At 37.5% G+C, this 21075-nt stretch overlaps 1 protein-coding gene across 1 annotated transcript; it reads right to left on the reverse strand.

The window, feature by feature from the left end:
• Positions 1-217: 217 nt before the first annotated feature.
• LOC104607783 (pentatricopeptide repeat-containing protein At1g80270, mitochondrial-like) lies at positions 218-15434 on the reverse strand. Its single transcript, XM_010273478.3, has 3 exons — positions 15221-15434; positions 14376-14964; positions 218-1755 (listed from the first exon to the last, which is right to left on the reverse strand). The coding sequence occupies exons 1-3, from the start codon at positions 15256-15258 to the stop codon at positions 508-510; spliced, it is 1875 nt and encodes a 624-aa protein (XP_010271780.1). The 5' UTR covers positions 15259-15434; the 3' UTR covers positions 218-507.
• Positions 15435-21075: the final 5641 nt, after the last annotated feature.

Here is a 21075-nt window from a genome sequence, read left to right on the forward strand (position 1 = left end):
TTTGCGTTGAGTGCCTTTGGGTCTGGAACAGGTTGAGCCAAACCCATAATAAACCTGACCGATTAACATTCCTTGTGGATCTTGAGAAGGCTGGATATAGACCTACCCTTTAACACTGCCTCTCAGACTCAAACCTGTTTCTAGAGGGTCTACATACAATTTTCCATTATGTCCAAACTGAAAAATAGAGAAAAGGTGAATAGGGAAGCAAGAATCAGAAGCCAAAAAAAGAAAGGTAATTGAAATTGAGGAAACAAAAAAGAGTAACATGAACATTCAAAGAGTGTCACTTTAAATAACAAATTACCCATCTAGCGTTTTACCTCTAAAACCTACATGTATATATAGACTTGTAAGTTATAAAATCAAATGGATCAACGCTTGCAAAGCAAAGCCAACCTTCTGCCCCATAAATTTCTTTAGCTTACCTCCATTGTGAACCCAAATACATCAACCATGCAAGACAGCAGAAACGAAGGGCACATGTAGCCCCAGTTTAAAGTCAACTCAATCCAACAGATCCGATATGGCAGTCTTCCTAAACGGGTCTACCTGCGCTAGCATTGCTGCCATCGCTTTGTCTGGGAATATGTTGTCTGCCTTTAACCTTTCCCTGAACCCATATGCTGGGGCTTTGGCATTTATGTAAGCCTGGAGGAGAGTATGATACTGTGGAATCCGATTCAGATACCCAGACTGCCTCAATCTATGGAGTATTTTTTCAGCGTTATGGACATCACCCCTCTTTGCATACTGATCCAAGACGACCATGAATGAGCTGAATAGTGGCCTCGTCTTGAACTGCTGTGTTGCCTTCTGCAGGATTGAGTCTGCTTTCTCCACCTCTCCAGCCTCCACACAGAGCTTCACAAGTGCATCCCATGTCAATGCATCAATACGGCATCCACTATCAATCATCCGCTTCGCAAGTTCCTTCCCCTTGGCTAGCATCTTATGATCTGCATAAACTTTCAAAAGCAAACTATAGCACCTGCGGTGGACCTTCTTCCATTTCTTGGTCATCATCTCAAAGACCGACTCAGCCTCCTCTATCTTTCCCAGCTTGCCCCAAGCTGAAATGGCAGCAAGACACTCCTCAAACCAGGGGTCCTGCTCACATACCTTCCAGACTCTACTGACCTCATCAGCTTTGCCAAGGGCTGCATAGATAGGAAGTATGAACTTAAAAGCAGAACGGTTCTCTTTCACATCCCCCCTTTCCATCTCCTTCAAGACCTCCTCTGCCTTCTCATTGAGCCCTGCGTCAGCATAGTGTCTAGCAATAGTAGCTTGGGTTTGATTGTCAGGTTCAATTCCATCGGCTTTCATGGTCTCTACCAATTGATCCAATCCTAAAATGTCATTCGACTGGCCTTTAGCATCTATTAAGAGCCTATATGTGAAGAGAGTTGGTTGGACATTTTCCTTCTCCATCAACAATAGCACATCAGCTATTTTCTTTTTGTCAAGCCTCTTGTACAGAAGAAGTAACTGGTTGCAAGAAAATGCTGTAATTGGGAACTTCAGATCCTTCATTTTGTTGAACACCGCATTTGCTTTCATCATGTTGCCAGCACCAACACAGTTGGCCAAGAGGGTTCTGTAGATAACTTCTCCTCTGAATGATTCCGGGATACTTTCAATGTACTTTTCAGCCTTATTGAGACCATGTACTTTGGCAATTAAATCAACACGAGAAGCATAATCACGCTCAACATAATCAAGGTGCTTGTTTCTCTCCAACCACTCCATAAGCTGAAAGGAAAATACATAACAAAGCCAAACATCCAAACGGGAATTACATACAAAGAGGTTCAGAATCAGAAAGGAAAAAACAAGATACAACCAGAATGTCTCAAAAGAAAATAGTTTAGGAATGCAAATTTTATTTTCTCCCTGAAATTTTATCCAAAACTACAAATTCTCCAATAAATTGCACTTCAAAATCTCCCATACAAAACCTAAGCAGAATCAAAACTTATTTTAACTTGCCATGTTGACTTTGACATCCACATCATCTTTTTTTTTACTCATTGAATTTAAGGAAGTTTGAAATCTTTTTTTACTCATCCTATTTTGTTATTTCAAGTAAAAATCATTATAGAAAAGTTTGAACTTCTATCTTGGCATTAATCAAATATTCTAATTAAAAGATGCCTATCAGAATATACATATACAACCAACAGGAAACCTTACCTACCAGCTAGTTAGCACCTTGCAAAAATATATATTCTGAGTAAAGATTATGATTAAAATTTTACACTTATCGTGCACAAATACAAAGAACCAAAGTATAGGGAAGATTTTGTAATTTGAGTATCAGGGAAAAAGTGAAATTCATACTTAAATTGAGCGACTTTTAGTATTTTATGACTGTTTATTGTAAGGGTAAAAATGACATTAACATTAAATTTTATGAGAGATTTTTGAAATTTGACATTAATATTGGGTAAAAATGTATAAGTTAAAGTATGGGGGAGAATTTATAGCTATATGCAAAATTCAAGGGAAACGGTGAAAATGCAAAATCCATGTCACAAGTAGAGATGGCAATGGGGCAGGTTCGGGGAGGTTTTGTAAATTCTAGACCCCACCCACCTCCCTAGACCTCCCAACCTATACCCACCCCAAAACCCATAGAGGGTTGGATTTTCAAAATCCAAACCTTCCCTGCACATGACAATGCGAAATCCTCTCTGCATTTGAGGGTGGGGTGTGTTTGGTTGGCAGGGTGGGTCTAGAACCTGTATCTAATTTCTTATTATTTCCTGTTATATATAAGCAATAAACAAGTAAAATAACATGAACAACCATTAAAATTTCTAATTATTTGATTAAAATATGTAGAAAACACATAAACTATTAATTATCCTTCACATAAATTTAAAATATTAGTAAATTCAACACTTAATACATAAGTTCGCATGCCTTCCAACAATATGTAGGTCGGGGAGGGTCGGATTTAGCCTAATACTGTACCCTACCCATACTCGTATGGGTTGTAAAATCCCAAAACTTGTATCTGCGCAAAATCTGATTTTCAAGCAAAAGAACCTACCCCATTGAGGCGGATAGGGGTGGGTACCTGCCAGGTAGGGTAGAAAATGCCATCCCTAGTCACGAGTCACTGGTTCAATCACAAAGGTCAAATTGGTCAACTCAATGAGGCATTATCCTATAGATTTATAATAATAATATATATAATATGCATAATCATATAATATATACATATTCAAAATATATTATTATATTCTGCATATAAAACATATATTTTTTATTTTAGTTTTAAAGTTTTACACTAAAAATTAAGATTTAAGGACAAAAAAGGCATTTTTGGCAAAAGGTTAAACTACACTAATGTTGTTACTGAAGGAGATTGTAAGGTTGTCAAGGGAGATTGAAGAGCAATCAGGAAGGGATGTGGATTATATGGAACTATTGTTTTCTCCATTTAAAATTAGTTTTTTATGGAACTAGAGAACTAACCTAAAATTAGTTTTTCTTTTATAAAATTCTTATCAACTAGGCAACACCCAAGCACTCCACTATCACCTAGAATCTCCTTGACGCCTTTTTTTTATCAATAATTGTGGATTGAATTAATATTAAAAATATGAGAAAATTACAGGGCAAGGGGGCTAAACAATCCTAGCTCCCAAGAACAACCATTAAGCATCAAAAGAACAAAAATTACAAGACAGCCCAAAAAATAGAATGTTTGTTCACCCCTTGTCTAGCTAGACCATCTGCCAAAGAGTTCGCACTTCTTTTTACCCATTTGTATTGGATTTCCATGTCCTTAGTCAACCACTTGAATTTCCTCTTTTCATTACTGTAATTCCAAAATCTAAGACTATCCTTTTTCAGCCAGTTTACCACCACTTCAGAATCTCCTTCTATGATCAACTTGTTAATATGCATATCTTTGATTCTTTGTACCCCTTCAAGGGCTGCAAGAATCTCAGCTCTCAAAGAATCTCCCACCCCAAGTGGTCCAGAATACATAGCTAACAGCTTCCCTTGTTCATCTCTTATTACTCCTCCTATTACAGATGGCCCTGGATTGCCCAAGCTGCTACCATCAAAGTTCAGTTTAACAATGTCATGGGGTGAGGGGATCCAACAAACATTTGAGGCCTTCCTCATTGGAACAAGTTCTGCTATCACCTTCCACTTTCTTTGCAGTTCATCAACTGAGAATTCTGGGAACATAGCCAAGGTTTTCAGCCAGTGTATAACCCTAATGTGGATGACCTCCAGCATTGCTTCCAATCTCTCCTTATCTGTAAATATTCGTGAATTTCTCTCCTCCCAAATAGTCCAACAGACTGCAGCCCTCATACACCTCCACATAAACTTGGCCCTTTTTGTTGGCCGAAACGGCATACATGTGAATAGGCTTTGCACATTCGAAGGGGGGGGTCCATCGGCACCCAAACAAAGAAGTACACCACTCCCAAATGATGTTAGCGAACCGACAGGAGATTAGTAAGTGATATCCAGACTCACTATCAGCTTTATAGAGGACACACCAGTGAGGACAAAAACAACTATTGGGTCTTGTTCTTTGAAGTAAATCTGTTGTGTTAACTCTTTCCAGAAAGGCTTCCCAACAGAAACTCCCAACCTTAGGAGGTATAGGATGACACCACACCTCTTTAACAGGGAAAGGAAAGCCCATAGAAGAAGAATGTGTGAGAGAGCTAAAGAAAGAGGCACAAGTGAAAGAACCAGAGGGGGTGTGAGTCCAAATTTGTGTAGTGTTTTAAAAGCACAAGGCGCAAAAAAAAAAACGCAAGGGACAATTTATGTCAATAAAAATATAAACTTAAATTTTAAAATAAATGTTTTAAAAAACCTATTATTTAAAATTAAAATACATAAACATAACATGTAAAGCGTACCCAAATGAAAATTTAAAAATAAAAGCAAACATATAAAGCATTTTCAAGCATGCAAAACCCACAATCTCTTTTTCTCCTTAACTTCATTGCTTCAAGTAGTTAATGTGGTGTAAGACATATTGCATTCTTGATTCTATGATTCGCCTTTGTACCATGCCCCTCGAGGCAAGCCCGAACAAGTCTATGTTAGGGTTTGAAATTCTTATTTCTCACATAAAAATAATGATTTTATAACTTTCATTGCCTTTTAAGAAGATATTTTATTGCAATGAATGAATGAACAACCTTAGCAAATAGGGAGTTTTCGGAGCTTGTTTGGGCTTGCCTCAAGGGGTGTGGTCGGGGGTCCAGGGGTGTTGCCCCCGACCCAACCGTTAGACTCAAAAAACAACAAAAAGCACAAAATTTTAAAAAGGTGCACAACTGGGCTAAGGCGCAAGGCACATCAAGTGTGCGCCTTTTGAAAGGGGTGCACCTAGGACCCGGGTGAGGCGGCCTCGCCTGTGCGCCTAGGCATGCCTCAGGCACACCTTTTAAATCACTGGCCTTGACAACCACAAGGACAACTAATGTCAAGAATTACATCCTCCCTAACCAAAATAAGAATGGAAATGACCAATTCAAGCAGATATCACTGAGTTTTTTTGGCAACACTATAACTATAGGGTTACTTTTCTTGGGGTGCTTGTTACTGTTTATCATTATGAATTCATGAATGAAAGTTACTTTTCCAATCAAAAAGAAAAGTACCCGATCGGGCATGCCCAAGCTCATAAGCAAGGCTTCTTTTATGAGATGTGCATCGCCTGAACCAAGTGCACCTTACACTGTTGCTTTTTTTTAATGAACTAACCTTAATTTAATGTTGAATAGATAGTTTACTACATTGTAAGCTTTACCCATGATTTTTGGAGTTTAACTCATGTACAACCTTAAAATATAATGTTATGACATTCATGTTGATAGCACACTGCTCTAACCACTTCAACTAATAAGCTTTTTGATTTTTTTTTATCAGCAACACAAATGAAAATTTCAATCATTAAATAATTAAATGACTTGAGAGGTGTAGGATAAGTGGGAGTCCTCAGCCAAAAGTGAAATACCACTACTTTTAACATTATTGTACTTATTCTGTTAGCTGGAGGCAGGACATCCCCCCTCCTTTTGGACCCAAGGCTCACCTTGGCAGGCCGATCTGGGTGGAAGACATTGTCAGGTGGGGAGTTTGGCAACCAGCCATGCACATCCGGTGCACAGTGATGCACAGCATGGGGCACACCACATGCAGTCAGCCAATGCACATCCACTTGCACCATGACACACCACAGGGGCACCATGTGCACATCCCCTACACCATGACACACCACATGGGGCACAATCACATCAAGGCCCAAAATATTTATTGTCTATTAAACACCCTGCTTTGCCATGCTATTAGCTGAGCTTTGTACCCAATAATTTCCAATATGCGAATCTTTTGAGAACCATTTAAATACTCTAATTTCATTTTCTGAAGCACCATGCAGCATATGCCTCCTACGAAACTCAACTGAGAACCACCTTGAGTCCACCTTCAATAATCAATCTTTCAGATCCCATCTCCTTGGCATTCTGTTACCCTAAATTTTATCTATATGTACTTAAAACAATAGAATTTACCACTTACACAATGGAGACCTACAATGATATAATCAAGTTTACCTTGAAAATCAAAACAATCTAAATACAATGGCTCTTTAACTTACATATGATAGAAAATAAACTCAATTTCTAGTCTTGAATAATGTAAATAAGTCATTTGCTAGTAAGGGCTTTAAAAAAATCTCACATGGCAAAACTAAACATAAACAAAAAAAACAAAGTAGAGAACTAATTCTTAATTGAATTTATTTGAATCGTGGTGAATTGTAAAAAAACATAAGAATTATGAATTAAATCGTAGGATTCAAACAAAAATTGTAAGCTTTTTGTAGAGAAGGACTCAGACATAAGATTCGAATCAAAAACCTTAGGATTCATGATTCAAATCGTGAGTCGTATCATAAATTGTAAGATTTTGACAACATTGCTCCCCCATTATCAAAAGCGGTATAAGAGTTATGGAAACAAGCATATTTTATGACTGATGCAACCAATTTTTTCAGAATAATGTTTTAGATCATCAGTAGCCTCCAGGAACAATGGATGCAACAATGCAGTGAGGCATCCAGGCAACACCAAGGTGCTTCAGCATATCTGTGCAAACTATCATTGGTTAGATGCCAAGTGGTGCCCCTGGGCCCTGTGCAATCAATATTAAATTTAATTTTAATTATTAAACTTTATTCCAGTACCTATATATGAGAACAAAGAGATGCATAGACATACAGAGTTGTATTTATTGTAAGATCAAACTCACAAATCACAGCATGAAATGTGAGGAGAGAGATTAAGTGAATGCTAAAAACTATGACATGAAATGGGAGCATCTGAAATCAGTTCAACTTTATCCAAGTCAACTGTAGAGGCCATATCTTCAAGAAATTGCTACAAAGGGATTCATGAACAGAAGAAGATTTAACCCTCATGCATAGTTTCAATGATTTGGAGAAAGCCTACTACCCACTTCCTACAAAGAAACTTTTTTTGACTTTGGAGAGAAAAAGATGTCCAGAGCAGATACATTAGCATTATCAAGGACTTTCTTAGGGGCATAGTTGTCAAGGGGACGCCTAGGCGCTGCATAGTTTCAATGATTTGGAGAAAGCCTACTAGGCTACCCACTTCCTACAAAGAAAATTCTGACTTTGGAGAGAAAAAGATGTCCAGAGCAGATACATTAGCATTATCAAGGACTTGCTTAGGGCCTTAGGGGAATGCAAACACATAAGAATGTGTAGCCAAATAAATGTGATAATGGTAAAAGCGCAAAGGATATTTTGCCCACCATCATTTCCAAACCAAGATAGGCTACTCAAGACTAAGGGGGTATTTGGTACTGTGGAAATATCATGTATCACTTGGTTCCAATCCAAGCCAAGTATCCATGTGTTTGTTTGAACTTTGAAGGTGTAATTCAGTTCAAACAACACTAAAGCATGGACTGAACTGGATTATATTAGAATTTCTCATCCACGATTAAATCTCATGGATCAATCCACACCACTGTATTCAATCATTCTTATAAAGTTTTGCAATAAACAACTATGATATTTTATTGAAAGTTTTGCTGACAATGAATCCATACCAATCCAGACCACAATGTAGAACATGCTACAAAAGTGTGGTGTGGTTTCAACCATACCACAGTGGCGCCCAATGGATTCAAGCGCACCACAATTCATCTCGTTCACTGTACCAAACACCCCCTGAATCACTACTCCTTTTGTCATTGTCAGGAAGGGAAGGTCAACAAATTGTCCTGGTCTTCTGGTTAAAGTCCATTTGCTTGACTAATTTAAGCTGTGAATTGCCTTTCAATGCCTTCCTTTAATCCACTTCTTCAATTTCTTATGTTAGACAGCCACAAAAAGAATCCTCTAAGCCTAGCAAAGACTCTAGAAATATTAGTGTCATTGACTTTTCTGCACCTTAATCTACTTCCCCATGTTGTAACTTGCACTCTTCTCACAAAGAGCCCTCAAAGTAGCATCCAATGAACCTTGCTCCTGGGAACTGAGACACCAACCTCTGATCTGCAATCATACAATGATCCAGACCCACCCATAGTTTTCAGATTAAAACTTCAAAACACTCCCCCACCTGAGAAATCCCCATCTAATTATCATCTTTGCTTCTCCACTCTGCAAGATAACACCCAACTCCACCTCATCACTGATCATCTGAGGTTCCAGTTCCATAGCTTCTTGAACATCTTCTGGTGTGATAGCATTGCCCTCCATCATACCCATAGAGCCACACCCTCTTGTCCTGGTATCTTCCCCAAATTTGGTCCCTACTACCTCACACTCAATTGATTGCTCCACTTGAGGTCCACCATCCCTTGATGAACTAACAGCTAGATCAGGTGGAGAGAACTCCATAGAAATACTCCAGAATGAGGACAAAAGATAGACAGGACAAATCACATAATATCTCAGTCACATGAAGCAGGTTGGCATAACTTAAGAGATAGCATGAAGAAACCTCCTTGGTTCAATTCAACTTGTCAAGCTCCTTACAAACCAGGTTGCATGTTGGGCCAACTCAGTGCAACTTGGAAAGGTAAGAAGAAATGGTCAAAACAATGTCCGATAACAGGGAAAAAAACTGAAAGCTCAATGGTCGATACTGATAGAAGATTTAGCCCTGGATTTGCCCTGAATATTTCTTTTTTGGATAGATAACAAGGACGAACAATATTTATACACTTAAGCTCATTAGGAGGGATAAGGTTGACAATGGTGATTATGATCAGCTAAATTCTTAAATGAATGACATTCAATGACTACCACAAGTATGGTAGTTTTTTTTTCTTTTTTGATAGTAAAAGAAAAGATTTCATTAAAAAAGAAAAATAGTTCAAGCTGTTAAGCTGTTAAGGCAATAGCTACCAACAAAACATGCACATAAAAAAACAAATCAAAATAAACCATCAAAATTACAAAATTGCAACTCCAAATCTTCCCAAAGCCTATCCCCAAGATCTTCTTTATTAACTTGTGCAAATTCTGGAAGCACCAAAACCCAGTCAGAAATTCCACAAACCACCACCAGCCAATCCAAACTCCAAGCCTTGTCTTCAAACACTCTTCTATTTCTTTCCTAAGCTCAGTTTTGAAAGAGTACAAATACAAACATGTACAGAGCAAATACATACAAAATGCAAGGTCTTGTACTCTACATATTTGTATTGAGCATTCCAGACAATCCAGCAATTAGCAAAAGGGACACAGCTCCAAATCAGCCTAGCCTTCTTACCCTCTCTGATCTTTCACCAAGAAGAGAATATCACTGAAGGTGCCCTTGGACGAAAGCTCCTTACACCGAACAATGCTGTGAACAAATGGATAATTCCACAGGAATCCAGTAATCATGCAAAAGATAAATAACAAACTGGTTCCTCTTGTCCTTTGCACAGGTAACAAATGTTAGTCATACTGAAGCCTCTACTTTTCAAATGATCCACGATCAAGACACCATCCACAGTAACAAGCCATGCAAAGGCTTCCACCCTCAGAGGGACAGGGTTATCCCAAAACTCTTTCAGCCTAGTTTGAATCCAATTAGTTTCTGAAAAGGGCTAAATGGTGATTTAACAAAATAAAAATCCATTTGAGCATTCCTTCCACCACATCTCATCCCTTGAGTGACTTGAAACCTTTGCAATGTAGTCTAACATGCATAGAGCATTTTTTGGCACGTACATTCAATGACATCCAACAGAAAGAAAGATACTTAGCCCTTAGCCCTTCAGATTTTCTCCAAGAGGCAAAAGCCTTTGCTACTCTCTTGAAAACCTTGTTCAGGATTGCCCCTTGATCAGCAGATGATTTAGCAAATTAACTTGCTACAGCTTGGTTTGGGAAACAAATTCTAGTTTCAGGGAACAAGCTCTAGTTTATCTTTATTTTTGTTTAGTTCAGCTCCAATCTGTATTGTATTTCAATATACTTTGTTCCCTGCTTTTTTATCAATAACTGAGCATTTTATTAATGCAAATTAGGATGTACATATTACAAGCATCAATGGAAGAGATAAAAAGCTTTATCTCCCCATAAAATTATGAATTATCCTTACAATAGTGCCGAAAAGATTTGCTCCCTCCCCACCCCTTGCTTGGCTGGTTCATCATCCATGCTATTAAATGTCCTTCGAACTCATTGAAATTTCACTTCCATCTCTAGTCTGCCAATAAGAACAATTTTAGCTCATTTCTATGCTGCTATAGAGCTGCATCCCCACTCTGTAACCACTATATCACCAACTTAGAGTCTCCCTCAATAATCATCTTATTTACATTCATCATTCTTGCTCTTCGAACACCCTTCCGTAACAGCCATGGTCTCTGCTCTTAGAGAATCCCCTACTCCAATAGGTGGTAAAATTGAGTGCCACTATAATCCCTCTCTCATCTATAGACATGCCTCCAATCCCTCAAGGTCCCAAATTTCCTCTACTGCTGCCATCAAAGTTGAGCTTGATGAACCCTTCGGGGAGTCCAAATTTTGCAAGTCCGATTCTTTTTTTGTAGAAGTTCCTGCCACCTCTCTCTCCATGTTCTCAAAACGTCATCTACCGAAAAAGTTGAGAAGCTCACCAAGGAATTGGCCCAATGAGCAACTCTAATAGCAATACACTATTACTGCTTCTAGATTTCTTTCTTTTTCTTTGAAAATCCAAGCATTTCTATCCTCCCAAACTGTCCATAATATTGCTGCTCTAATACATTTTCATAAAATCCTCCCCCTCTTCTTTGGCCACCTGAAAAACAGGAAGTGCAAAGAGACCTGGCGTGCTAGAAGGACTCGACCACCTACAACCAAATAAAGAAAGAAACCAAACCCACCAAATACAAGAAACAAAAAGACATGAGACTAACAAGTGATAAAATATGTCACCATAAGCTTTGCAAAGTAAACACCAAGAAAAGAGAGTCAAAAATTAGGTCTCCTTTTCTATAGGTCACATGTGTTAAATTTCTCATGGAAAACCTCCCAACAAAAAGCACCAACTCTCGGAGAGATCAGTCTACACTCTACAAAGCTCTTTCACAAGAAGAGGATGTGTGGTTATGGACGACTGTGAGCAGACTTCAAAGAAGGCAAGAGAAAGAGCCAAGGGACAATAGAGTCCAAAGCGTAGAGGGAATTCAGAAACACCCCATCAAGAATTTTGTGTCTGCTATATTAGGCCTTCCTAGTAGTAGGGATCTTCCTATTTTTCTATACTCTTCTATCTATTAATAACTAATACAACTGCAGACAGTGGCTCCAAAACACCAAAACACCTAAATGATTTAATGTGAAATAAACCCTTAAGGGTACTTCTTGAGTCCTTATTATTCTGAAGAATGATCAGTGTAAACAAGAAATTGGCATTTATCACAATGTATCCTGCATCTGTATTACTTCTGCTGTATCATTTAGATAACTTGAGAGGGCAACAAAGATCACCATTACAACAAGCACAAACCTGGACTCTTACGTGCAATATATATACATATATAGCAAGCCTCTAATTAGTAGGCCAGAAGTTGCAAAGTTCCAGATAAGGCCAACATTATCACAAAACTATGAAAATTTAAAAGTTTTGCCCTGTGATGAGATCTGAAGCATTCTTGCTATGTTGGCTTAATGCAAAGCCACAAAATTAAAAAGAACATCTTGACTCTGAAATCAGGATGCAAATCTGCATTTCATAATTTAATTTTGAATAGATCTTACTGCACTATCAATAAATTAATGAAATTTATTAAACCCTTTTCTCTGTTTTTCCCACTGAGCTGAGGGTTAGGAAAGCATTCTCTGACCTCATTTAATTCTAAAAATAACAGACTATTTGTCTTCTTGTTCTACTGAACACAATTCAATTTGGGATATGCTTATCTGATGTAAAAAAAATAGTTGGTAACCACATTGGAGAAAGCAAAACAGACCTCAAGCTGAGGTAACATTAGTAATGTTTAAACAATAGCAGATCCTATGCGAAAGCAATTTCTCACATTTCCTCATCTAATCATTTCCTTGTTTATTGCATCATTGCATGGTTTAAAATGTCCCTAATTTCCCTAATACTCCCACAACATATTTCCATTTCCATGTGTAGTGACATGAAATTTTACCAGAACGGGCATTTCCCAAATGAACACTACCAGCACTATGTGGAGTACAGGAGATAGTTTCCACAACATATTTCCATTTCCACTTCCATGGGTAGCAACATGAAATTTTTACTAGAATCGAAATATTCCCCAGTTGAACACTACCAGTACTATGTGGAATACAAGAGATAGTATTATAACATAAGTTCATGACAATATTGTAGATATGTGAAGTAACAAGTTATTGTCCACCTAACTTACATGATTAGAACTTTGAGCTAGCTATTCATTTCAAACATGAAATCAAATATTAGTTTTTGTTAGGGGTGCAACTTGGGCAAGCACAACCCGAGCCCGAACTGGCCCAGCCCAAAATTTTACACTGGTTGGGCTTGGATTTTTGGTCCTCGGGCTGAGCTCGGGCCCAAGAAGTCGGGCTTTTTAATTTTTCAGGTCAGGCCCGGACCTAGCCCTTAGGTAGCCCAAACCCGGCCCGAGCCCCGCCCAACTATACACATTCATACAAACATATATATGTATGTATGTATGTATATATATACACATTTGTATACATATTTACCCATATAAATACATATTTTGCATACATATTTACATATGTACATAAACATATGTATACATATTTGCATAAATACATACATATATATATATATATGTATGTATAATTTTAGAGTGGGTTCATCATGGTTTTCAAATCAAACCACTATTGACCTAGATGGTCGGACCGTTCGGCACGGGAACCGTCTAGGTAATTGGTTTCATTTTACCCCAAGCCCGGTCCCTGGCCAAAAACTATTGAATCGGTCAATGACCCATTGACCCAGGCAATCAAACCGTTGACTCATTCAACAGTTTTTGGTAGTTTTTTATCTTTTTTTTTTTTGTCAGAATGGGTCGTCTATTCAAACCGAATGATCGAACCGTTGACTCATTCCGGTTCCGGGTTGTTTTTTAAAACATTGGGGTTCATTAACCAACCTGGCCTGGGCCCAAGCCCAACCCAAAAACATCAAATTACAATGCAGGTTGGGCTTGGGTTGGAAAAATTGGCCTTGACCTTGGGCTCGATCTGGGTTCGGGCCTTAAGCCCAAATTTTAGGGTTGGGCCCAAGTTAACCATAAACTCAGCCCAACCCGCCCGACTTGCACCCCTAGTTTTTGTTTGTGTAATAGATTATTTGGTTTACCTATTACAACCATTAACCATTATATTTTCTCTGAGTTTAAATTTTGCTTTAATTCATTCTATCATGAAGCTCTGAACCTTAAGGTTTACAAGGCAACTTCATAATCATAACGTATTATTTTGTCTATAACCTTAGTTTCTTAGCTTTTTTAATGATTTGGAACAAGATTATATTTTAAAAAGCTATGCCTATGCTTCTTTTATCATTTCATAAAATGTCATTCTATATTTTGCATATTTTATAATGTTTCTACCGTGTCTACAATTTTTACAATATTTCCAACACTTCCGACGTGTTTCTTATATTTAGATGACCGGCATTTCCACCACATCGACATTTAAAACCTTGGTTTATTGGTGGGATATTCTGAATTTAGTAGGCATTCACTACACAGTTTAGTGCACTTTTCAATCACGTCATACTGATAAAACAATTAAAGAAATGATAGCTAAATCTAAAAGTTGTCCATGTGATTAGCAAAAAAGATGGTACTGTACATAAAGAAAGGATCAAGTGGGAAACCTGCAAAGCTCTTCCATAAAACTGACGCTTCCGAAGATTGTGCAATGCAAGCCATATCTCAGATCGACTCAATTCATTCCCTTCCTCAACCCATTTATCAAGAGTACCATGAATTGACAGGCCTGGAGCATCCATTATAACTTTGAACAACTCTGAATAGCCCTTTTTCTTCAGCGACTCTTTCTCATCACCAATATCAGTATCCAACTCCTCAGGTTCATCATGGGAAACATCCCCCAAATTCTCTTCAACATCATCGCCCGAGAGCTCTGGCTCAGAACCTAACTCCTCATCAATGTCCTCCCCTACAGCATCCTCTGCAATCTCTCCCGTGCTAACTGGAGCTTCAAGCTCAGAAAATTCATCTTCCTCCCCGCTACTTTTAGTACCAGCCTGCGAAGAAAGGCTACAGTTCCCCAGAGAGAACCTTGCATTAAGATACGAAGTGTGGTGAAACCTCTCCAGGGGAATGCTTTTACCAGGTACAAATTGTGTAGACTCACAAACACCAACACTGTGTTCTACATCATCGCTTACTATAACGAATCTAGCACAAGCTCGAGAGACACCCCCGCGAAATCCTTGACTCCTGAAAGTGCAAACATGTTAAAATAATCCCAACCATAAGAACTCTCAGGATAAAACAAACACACAGAGTAGGAGTAAGAAAGAGGTGGAATTGCTTATACACAAAACCCAGAAAAAGCAAATACGAATGCTGCTAGAATTTGACAAAAACCCATTTGATAAATTGAAGAAATAGATGCTTTCATGCGAACTTAAACAATTTCACCTAGAAAAGGAAATGGTGAAAACAGAACATGAAATGGATAAAAAGGCTCCACCTGAGAGGATGAGCAGCTCTACGAAGTGCCCACATCATGATTCTACGTCCACCCTAACAAAAGTCAAAATTTCATAAACCCTACGGTTCAGTGGTCTGAACAAAGAACTCCCATCTGTAAAACCCTAAAGCCAAAACCTTCTTCGAAAATCGAAAGTTCGAAGTTCGAACTTCTAGTTCTAGGGCCGTAATCGGGTTAGGATTCGGGTCATATCACTCATATTTGAATACGATCTTACTAATATTTGAATTCGAATTGAATGTTATCACTTAGATTTGACATTTATTATTCACCCAAAATATCTAATCTAACTATATCCGAGGTGTTTAAGAGGACCTCGTGTGGTATTTTAATGGTGACATGTGTCCCTTTTATTAGATTATTCCCATTCTCCGTTTTAATCAGTTCACATATCTCCCTTTCTCTACTTCACCCATCTCCCCTCCACCCTCTCTCTTATTTTTTAAATTTGTTTTTTCTCTTTTTTTCTCTTTTTTTCTCTTCTCTCATTTCCTACAATCTCTTACTTTCATGATGAGAAGTTTGCCAAGTAGACTTGTTCATGGGTTGGGCTTCGAAACTGATTTATACTATATCGGGCTCGGGTTTTGGGCCAGGCCACATTTAAATTTTGACAAAAACTAAGCCCGAGCCCAACTCATGAATAAGTTTATTGCCAAGAAATCTCTCTCTTCCCTTGTATTATCACTTATCTTGATGATTCTCTCTCCTCCCCTTTGATTCCCTCACATTTTCTTCCTTCTCTTTCGGTTCACCTCTCCTAAGGTTTTTATTTTCTCTCTTTCGCTTCGTCCACTCTCAACCTAAATGCTTTCCCTTCTTCCCTCTTCTGCCTCTCTCTTCCCTTCCACTCTCAACCAAGGGAAGTTGACAAACCAAATAATATCTTTGGTTGATCTCCTTCGTCTCAGAAAGACTTCACAAACCTGATAAGGTCTCAATCTGACTTGCCTCTTCACCCGAAATGAAAGTCTAGGGGTTTGGGACAAGGATACACCTATAGCCCATTATCAAAAAAATCCCAACGTTCATGAAAAGCCTATGACTGATTTGACCTTTCACCTAGGATGGGGTGTAGGGGTTTGGGAGAGGGTTACATTTGTAACCCATTACCTAAAAAAACTCCCAACGTCCACAAGCTAAAGATTTCTTTCGACTTTGAGCATCATTCTTTTTTAATCCAATCTAAGTATATCCTTATAATGGTCGAGGTGTTTAGGAGGGGTTTCTCTGTTCGACATGCATCGTATTTGAATGGTCTCACATGTCCCTTTTATTAGATTCTTACCCTTTTCTCTCTTCCCTTGCGACTCCCTCTCTTTCAGTTCACCTATATTATGGTTTTCATTTTTTTTTCTTTCTTTTTCCTTCTCTCTTTTGCTTCATCATTCTCAAACCAAACGATCTCCCTTATTCCCTCCTCTGTCTCTCTTTCTCACTCTCTCTCTCTCTTCCCTTCCACTCTCAAGCAAGGGAAGTTGATAGACCAGATAATATCTATGTTTAATGTCCTCTATATCTCTCCCCTCTCTCTCTCTCTCTTCCTTTCATTCAACCTAAGGGAAAGCGACAAAAACTTCATGTACAGACCCGATAAGGTCTCGGGCTAACCCACCTCTTCACCCGAAAATGGTTGAGGTGTGTAGGGGTTCCTATGTTTGACATGTGTTGTATTTGAATGGTGGCATGTGTCCCTTTTATTAAATTCTTCCAATTCTCCATTTCTTTCTGGCTCACCCATCCCTCTCTCTTTGTTCACCTTCTCTTACTTTCCAATTTTTTCTCCCTCTCTCTTTCCCCTATGCCTCCTATTTCCATCAATCTTTTTCAGCTTGCCTTCTCGGAGAGAATCTTGTCAAGCAATCTCTCTCTCTCTCTCCCCTTAATATCTTCACTTCTCTCGATGATTTTCTCTCTTATCTTTCTCCTCCCTCTCATTTTCTTCCCTTTCTTTCAGTTCACCTCTCATGTGATTTTCATTTGTTTTCTCTTCCTTCTTTCCCTCTCTCTTTTCCCTTGTCACTTCCAATCCAAATGCTCTCCCTTTTTCCCTCTACCTTGTCACTTCCTTCTTCCCCTCTAAAACCTCCCTTGAAGTTTCTGACCATTGTTAAAATCTTCCTTGAAATTTGGTAATTGCAATTGCCTCCCTTGAACTTTCTAATATAGTTGCAAGTAGACCCCCTCTCTTAAAATCCTCTAACAAGAGGCACACAAGTGTCCAAAATACCCATGCAGTTAGGGGTGTCAATTGGATTGGATTTGGCCCAATTTGATCCAATCCAATGTAAGTCTATTACAAATGAACCAGGTCCAATCCAATCCAATGCATAATTTGGACCATTTTGGACCGGTCCAATTCAATTTCTAGACCGTCCAATTTGTTCAAATTCATTTTAATGTAGATTGGTTTCAACCCAAACCCAAATTCGTTTTAATGAATTGGATATTGGCTTAATCCAACCAAATCTAATATAAATTTATTATAGACGAACTAGGTCCAGTCCAATCTAATAAATATTTTGGATCAGATTGGTCCAATCCACCATGTCTTTTTCATCTGTCCAATTTGATTTTGGATTGGATAGGGTCCTATACAAAACCAATCCATTGACACCCTTACATGTAGTTACTATTGAGGCTGGTTTTTGCATAACAAACAATGCAAACTTTATGAGCAACAACAACAAAAAAGGAAGTTTAAATTGCAACTTCGATGGATTCATATGAAAGGAAAATTTAAAAAATACATCAATTTCGTAAAAAGAGATTGGAAGGGTTTGTGGTAGTGATTGATATGAAGGAAAATTTTGAAAAATAAACATTTTAGTCAAATTAACTACATGGTTATTTTGGACATTTTCAGGCCTCTTGTTTGAGGAATGAGGATTATAAGATAAGGAGTCCACTTGCAATTGTGTTACAAAGTTCAGAGGAGGTGATTACAATTACCAGACTTTAGGGGAGGTTTCAGCAATGGTCAAAAACAGGGGTTTTAGAATTTTACCCCTTAAAAAACATGGGTTTCATTTTGTTAAAAAGTATTTGATAAAGGTCTAATTATTAGAATTTATTAAACAAAAAATACCTTAAATACAAGATTTAATGTGAGAGAATGTGAGTAAATACCTTAAATGTACAACCTAATGAGAGGGAATTAAGTGATGTACAAATTTGTAAATGATATTACATATTAGGCCTCATAATTAAAGAGGGACTAAATTCAAAAATAGGGGTAGTTTTGTTAAAAAAAAGTTTCACACCCTTATTATTGTTTAATATGTCAAATGTATGATGTTAAAAATGTTTTCAATTTTTTCTTTAATTTCTATATTTTTGCATTTTATCTATTTTTGAATTTTTATTGTTTATTTGTGCTTTTGTGCCAACATGAGTTAGCCCATTTGACCCAAAATGGTTTAATTTTTATCACCGCCTAGATGAAAACACTATTTTTTTCATTTACATTTTAAAAGCATAAGTTTTTATGTTATTGGAATTATTAATTTATTATGTATGGATTTAAGTATGGAGAATGACGGTGTAGCCCAGGGTCAAAATTTTTAGGCCCAAAGTATAGTTGGGGTGGGTGCCAGCTCGAAATTAATGCCAATTCACGGGCGGGAATTGGTGTATAGAGTGGGGTTTTTGACATTTTGAATGTTATATCTATAGTTTAATTCAAAAATCTGCATTAGGCATGTCCGTACTTTTTTTATTTAAGTAGTAGAATTTACCGATGAGAATAAATAAAAATTCTTTAAATATATGATTCAATGAGGATGAATGGGAGTTAATACCTTAAATGTGGGATTTAATGAAAGGGAATTGAATAATAGTATTCAAATTACATTTTCTACCTTCATAACAGAGGGACCATATTTCAAAAAGGGAGTATTTTGGTTAAGAAAATTTTTAGAAATTTTAGAGGCTATTCATACTTTTTATAGTGGTATAGATTTCCCCCCTTCTCCATACCTCTTGGCTCACTTATCCCCCCTCTCTTGGCTCACCACCGCTTACTTTCCAATTTTTTCTCCTTCTCATTTCCTTTAATCTCTTTTATTTTACCTTCCCAAGGAGGAGCTTGATGAGCAAGCTTTCTCTCTCTTCCCCTGTATTCTCACTTCTCTCGATGATTTATCTCTCTTCCCTTTTTCCTCTCTCTCATTTTCTTCCATTTCTTTCAGTTCACCTCTTCAAATGTTTTCATTTTTTTTTCTCTTCCTTCCCCTCTCTCTTCTGCTTCATCCACTTTGAATCCAAACAGTCTCCCTTCTTCCTTTCTCTATCTCTCTCTTCTCTTCCACTCTTAACCAAGGGAAGTTGATAGACCAGATAATATCTCTGGTTGATCTCCTCTATCTCTCTCCTCCTTCATTCAACCCAAGGGAATCTGACAAAGATTTCAAAGACTTAATAAGCATAAACTTCACAAACTTGATAAGGTATGAGGGTGACCCACCTCTTCACCCAAAATGGGGGTCTAGGGATTTGGAAGAGGGTTATGCCTATAGTCCATTACCTAAAAAATCCCAACATTTACGGAAGCGTATGGTTGATTTGCCATTTCACCTAGGATGTGGGTTTAGGTGTTTGGGAGAGGGTTACGCCTATCCAATGAAAATTCTAAAATCCAGGGATACCTATATGCACTTTTATAGATAGCATAAATCTATACTATATATAAGAGTGTGAATGTAGTGTGAAACTTTTTTTGGACTAAAATTACCCTCTATTTCTCAGTTTGAGAAAAGTATAGCTTTAATGACAACTTTAATGACTACTAAAATGGCCATATTTGTGTATTTAATCTATTTCTAATTCTAAGGGTTGAAAATGTAACTTCAATTATTACTTTCCACATCATTTAACTTCAGTTATTACTAAAATGGGCCAATGACTTAACGCGCTCAGATATGTTTCAGATCGCAATGAAAGATAAAAATACCCATTTACAATTTTGTAAATAACTCATTATGCCCCTCATTTAACTCAAAAATAGGGCATTTGATCCTTCATTTTCTTCACTCAGCACAATAGGTGAACCAGTGATTATAAGTTTCTCCCTTTGGAAAACTTCTCCACCCCTTTACAGTTACGACAGCTAGATCTGAGCAGGAAGACACTAGGGTGCAAGGAGGACGAGGCACTAGCAGTGATCCCACTCGCTTGGCAGTCATGCATTTATAGGGATGCAAATAAGTCAGATCAGATCTTATCCAAATCCGATACCAATCTATTAAGATGTAGATTCATATATTATTCTTGATCCTAACAAATCAGATCGAATTGGAAAAGATGATCTGTTAACTTAACGGATCAAATTTGGATATTGGCCAATCCAATCCATTGTGACCCGATCCGACCTGTTAATTATGAAATATTATATATTATTTACATATTAAATATGTATATTCTATATATTATTTATATAATTATATATTTTAATATATTATTATATTATATAAATAATATAATATATTATTTTATAAATTTAATTCTAATTGAATCGGATATTTGATAATATATTCGAATTCAAATTTGAATCATACTTTTGAAAATCCGACAGATCCTTATCGGATTCGGATTAGTCAGATTTTCTTAACGAGTCAGATCGGATATGCCCTTACCGAATCCGATCCAATCTATTTGTAGGGAGAAATTTCTCCCCATTCATAGTTACAACACTATCGATGATTCCTTTTCATAGTTGTGGTGATCCTAATCCCATTGCACAACTTGATAAGCCTCATGCCCTAAACATTTTTGTTACTAAAAAGAGAGAGTGAAGCAAAGATCCCTAAAAATGCCCAAAAAAAAAACCACCCATT

Source organism: Nelumbo nucifera, chromosome 7 (assembly GCF_055504915.1).
Source record: "Nelumbo nucifera cultivar China Antique chromosome 7, China Antique-T2T, whole genome shotgun sequence".
NCBI classification, from domain to species: Eukaryota; Viridiplantae; Streptophyta; class Magnoliopsida; order Proteales; family Nelumbonaceae; genus Nelumbo; species Nelumbo nucifera.